A 5,362-nucleotide genomic window follows, 5' to 3' on the forward strand; every position below is an offset into this window, starting at 1 on the left:
AGATAGATAGATAGATAGATAGATAGATAGATAGATAGATAGATAGATAAGGCGATGTATATATGGCTTCATTAGCAAAGGACTTTGGTATGACAAGAATTGTAGAACCATTTGGCCAGCCCAAAAAGAATCAGGGATACTTCTTCCAATCCATCAGGAAGAAAAGTAAAGAAGTCAGATACAGATACAGTTGTTTCTAAAGTGATAACCTATAAACTTTACTATACAATTAAGCTAAACATAAACACAAATTCAGAATACTAACTTGGAATCTAATATTGGTTTCCAGATCATTTTCCTACCCCTACCTACTCATCCACTCAACCCATCCCAGTAGCCTGTGCGACTGACTCTCATTCCATGATCCATAGATTTTTATCTGGTATCTCATTTTCTTTCTCTTCCATAGCTAAGCACAAAATATATAAATACTGGCTTCCAACTTTACTTGTTAAGCCAGAAACAGCTTTCTGTTCTTTTTTTTTTTTTTATTTGTTCATTGGTTTGTTTGTTTTTTGGTTTGCCACCATTTAGCTATCTCTTTAGGAACTGGATTACCAATTCCTGCATCTATGTTCTCTATTCCCACCTTTTTGTGCCTATGCTGAGACAAGACACAACTTACAGTCCCTTCGGTGTGAAAATCACTTCTTGTTTGAAATCTAAGTTAAAATATATCCCCCTCACAGTGGATAGGCATATTTAAATATATAACATTTTCTATGTTACAGTTATATAATGCCCCCATCTCATCTATCCTCTTAACTCATCTCATGTTATGTCCTTGTTGAACCATCTCACATGCAATGTCCTGAAGGCTGTATTTGCTCACGTGATAATAATAATCCATGTTTCAATTCTGAGTATTTCTAGAATGCAATATTTATATTCAGCTTTCCCCAACTCCAATGCCTCCTTAGAATAGATCTACTTCTATTTGAGTTCTTTTGCTTGAAGACAAAATACTTCATTATCTTTGTTCGTATATCACTGCTAACACAGCCAAGCTATCAAGAAGCCTGGCTTTCTAGTGCTAGGATCTGATCTCTTAGATGAAGATCCAGGAAAATATGATCTTACTCATCATTTCCATTCCATCTGGCTACCATTATTTCTCATAACAGTAAATGATACTGACCAAGATGGTGTTAATCAAAATCCTATGCTTTTGGAGGTGATAGATATGCTTATGGCATTGATTGTGGTGATAGTTTCTTGGGTATATACTTATCTCCAAATTCATCAAGTTGTTTTAAATTATGTACTTTTTTTTTTTTCTTTTTTTTTTTTGAGACGGAGTCTGGCTCTGTCGCCCGGGCTGGAGTGCAGTGGCCGGATCTCAGCTCACTGCAAGCTCCACCTCCCGGGTTCACGCCATTCTCCTGCCTCAGCCTCCCGAGTAGTTGGGACTACAGGCGCCCGCCACCTCGCCCGGCTAGTTTTTTGTATTTTTTAGTAGAGACGGGGTTTCACCATGTTAGCCAGGATGGTCTCGATCTCCTGACCTCGTGATCCGCCCGTCTCGGCCTCCCAAAGTGCTGGGATTACAGGCTTGAGCCACCGCGCCCGGCTGTACATCTTTTTGTAAACAAAATGTCCTATGCTAACAGTCTCTAAGTGGTTATTACTCAGTGTGCCTACACAAACATTTCTATTAATATAAATTGAAAGTTACATTGTTGTTTTATCATATAGCAATCCAATTCCTTGGACATGCCAAGACACTTTCTAGTCTAGTCTAAAAAAAAAATTAATATCTTGAACCTTGAGAATACTTGGTCCTCCCAAAGATTCCAATTAATATGTTAGATTTGTGAGAGCTCACCTAATCCTCTTCTTCAAATACTAGCACCTACAAATTAGTGTCTCAATTGGAAAAGCTCCTCCTAGGCTTATCCTTATCTCCACACTCCAGAAAGGCAATTTAAGATCAGAGCTGAAGATAAGAATCTCTGGCATCAAGTGTCATGTGATGGTCACGCTGCACATAATCCTTGTCCTGTACTAGATTCTGAGATAGTTTCCAGCATCACATCTGATTTTTCATTCCTTGTCTGGTCCCTTATTTCTAGCTTGAACCATAAACCATGAATATGAAGTTGAATTTTTTATCTATCTGTGTTCTACTCTGATTGGACATTGAAAAACACTCCAGGGTGTACAAACTAATTAGAGTATCACTTTTACATGGCTTGGATATTTTTCTCCTGACCTTGACCTACAAGTTTACATTTGAAACCCTGCTCTTACCACAGTTTGGCATCAGGTCTTAGATTTGTCATGTCAGCTTCATGATTAGAGCCCTGTCCTCCTGAGCAGCTTAAGTCCTTTTCCTGGGCTCTCTGATGTCTCCTGTCCTATCTGTCCTAGACTCATCCACACTGGTGGGTGTTTTGCTCTGAGTGACTCAGAATAAAGGGATGACCTCACCAGTGATCAGCACGGTCAAAGCATGCTTCAGATGTTAGCTCTGAGTGTGTGATAGACATGAAAATTGATATATATAGATATAAAATATTTACCTGTTAAATAATTTGTGAGTTTTTAATCAGGCTTTGTTTTAACTGTATTGCTTAGATTTTTTTTTGACCCATGAAAATAAACTGATTTCTCCTCTACTTTTAGATGGTCCAGTAGTCTATGCAGCATATTTAAAAATGGAGCACAGTGATGAGAATATTCAATTCTGGATGGCCTGTGAAACCTATAAGAAAATTGCCTCACGGTGGAGCAGAATTTCTAGGGCAAAGAAGCTTTATAAGATTTACATCCAGCCACAGTCCCCTAGAGAGGTAACTACCTCACAATGACAGGAATGGAAATCAGTTCATCCCTGCAAGGGCACTAATACGGATATTAGCATCCATAAGTGCCGGGCACTTTACATCCAGTGTCTCCTAAAATGCTATAAATTCAGTATTGCTAACCTTATTTTACAGATAAGAAACCTGAGACTCTGAGAACTTGTCCAGTGTCACACAGCCGTTAAGTGGTAAAGTTAAGATTCAAAATTAGACCTATCTGGCTCCAAAGTTTCTGCCCATTACATTATCTTAATTTCTAGGAAACTTAAGAAGAAAAAAGGAGTCTGTGGCAAAAGTATTGGCCTTCCCAGCAGGAACTATAAATTCCATGAAGAGACATGTGAGAATCCTGTGTTGTTGGGCAATGAGACATAAAAAGTCCTGTCAAGGGAACAAAGAGAGAGGACAGTATATGAGATTTCTATCGCACAGGGCAAGCCTGCATTGTTGACATATTTCCCAGAACTCTTGTCTGGAAAATACTTGGTTTATTGAAATAACCACTTCTCCCCTCTATTTATCCACTTCTCTTCATTTTCTTCCCATTTCAGAGCATATTCAGTTAAAGCAACATTTGTGACTATTAAGGGAGATAAATTTTTTTAAAAGCACCAATTTCTCTTTTCTTTAAAAAGAGACGTTTGTCTTACAAACTTCCTGGTTTGTAGACTGCTACTAAGAAACGACTGCGTCCTCCTGAGTAAGCCATGGTTTCAGAGACTTCCCTGGCCTTGAGCCTCATATTTTTCTTTTTTGTTCCTCTTGGATGTGGAGTTGGATATTTACTTTTAGAAAAGCAAAATGTTTATTTTTTATACATCTTCTTAGATGCCTATAAAACTATGAAGAAAATTACCCTATTCCACTGAAAAGGAGAGCAGGGAATAAATTAAACCTTTCTATTATATGTGCCTTTCTTTCAACTATGCTTACTTACGCTGTACGTGTAATTTCACTTTTCAGATTAACATTGACAGTTCGACAAGACAGACTATCATCAAGAACATTCAGGAACCCACTGAAACATGTTTTGAAGAAGCTCAGAAAATAGTCTATATGCATATGGAAAGGGATTCCTATCCCAGATTTCTAAAGTCAGAAATGTACCAAAAACTTTTGAAAGCTATGCAGTCCAATAACAGTTTCTGACTATAACTCAAATGTGTAAATAGAAAATGGTATATTGAAAGTAGTAGGTTTGATCTTTTTATTTAGAAACCCACAAAATCAGGAACACAGTATAAATAAAACAGAAATCAAACTCTAAATTGATTTTTAGTTCCTAAAAAGAAACATATCTCAAAAGCAATGGAATCTAGAATTCTTATAACATGAATAACAACATTTACAGCATATCTATGTAGTTCAACTAATATATAAGGAAAAGGAAGGTTTTTCTTCATGACACAAGCATTATAAAATTTTTACTGTAGTTGTCAATTAATGGATATTTCCTTGTTAATAAAATTTGGTGTCATAATTTACAAATTAGTTCTTTAAAAATTGTTGTTATATGAATTGTGTTTCTAGCATGAATATGTTCTACAGCGTACTCTAAATAACTTGAATTTATAGACAAATGCTACTCACAGTACAATCAATTGTATTATACCATGAGAAAATCAAAAAGATGTTCTTCAGAGACATTTTATCTGTAAAATTTTCCTACTATTATGTTCATAAACAAACTTCTTTATCACATGTATCTTCTACATGTAAAATATTTCTGATGATTCTAAGTGGTTAAAAAATAAATGAATTTCTTAATTTGCTCTTGCATTTACATTGCTGTAAGGATATACAATGTGGTTTCTATATTTTGAGATATTTTTCCTTACAATGTGAACTCATTGTGGTCTTGGAAATCAATAAAGCCAAATGTCAACTAAAGACTTACATTATCTTTTTCAAAGACAAAATAAATATATTTTCCAGTACAAATTTCAAAAGGCCTAAAGTTGGTATACGGTGAGAATATATAATATTTGTATTTTCCATAGTTTTCCTGGAAAGTGTAGACAATTTAACACACTCATTGGATATTACCTTCCTATCACTTCAAAATATTAAAAGAATCCAGATTCAACATCCATAATCAGAAGCTCATCATATTTACAAATGTAAAAGTTGATCTGTTCCATTTTATAGTTAAAAGAGAACAAATTAGAAATTTCAAGTCTTGTATTCCTGAAGGAAGAAAACATTCAAAAATGATTTTTCCCTCTTGGAATTATTTTAAAATATGCGTATTTTCTCTTGATTTTGAAAAGTGGCTTAAAATAGACTTATTTTACCCTTCTGCAGATGCAAAGTTTTTTCTGCCTTTCTAGTGATTCACTAATTGGCTTACCACTGAATTATTTATTCTGTGAATCATTACATTTTATTGTTACCAAGAAGCGTAAATTTAGTCAGAGTCAGATGCTTCTGTAGTTCACGAAATCACAGGCGTTTTTCTGCAGTACTGTCCACTTTTAAAAGATGAGCAATGTGAGTAACTACACAGCCAATCATAGCATAGGTGCTAAGAAGGAATAAGTCACTAAACCACCTTGCCT

General features: G+C 35.5%; 1 protein-coding gene across 1 annotated transcript in view; it reads left to right on the forward strand.

Annotated features, from left to right (window-relative positions):
- RGS13 (regulator of G protein signaling 13) overlaps nt 1-4,745 on the forward strand; it is a 24,199-nt gene extending 19,454 nt beyond the window's left edge. Inside the window, exons 6-7 of the mRNA XM_023203372.3 lie at nt 2,626-2,792; nt 3,768-4,745. Coding sequence (XP_023059140.1) covers nt 2,626-2,792; nt 3,768-3,953 — 353 coding nt within the window. The 3' untranslated portion in view covers nt 3,954-4,745. The remainder of the gene's footprint in view (nt 1-2,625; nt 2,793-3,767) is intronic.
- Nucleotides 4,746-5,362: the final 617 nt, after the last annotated feature.

The sequence above is a fragment of the Piliocolobus tephrosceles genome, chromosome 1, assembly GCF_002776525.5.
Source record: "Piliocolobus tephrosceles isolate RC106 chromosome 1, ASM277652v3, whole genome shotgun sequence".
Taxonomy (NCBI): Eukaryota; Metazoa; Chordata; class Mammalia; order Primates; family Cercopithecidae; genus Piliocolobus; species Piliocolobus tephrosceles.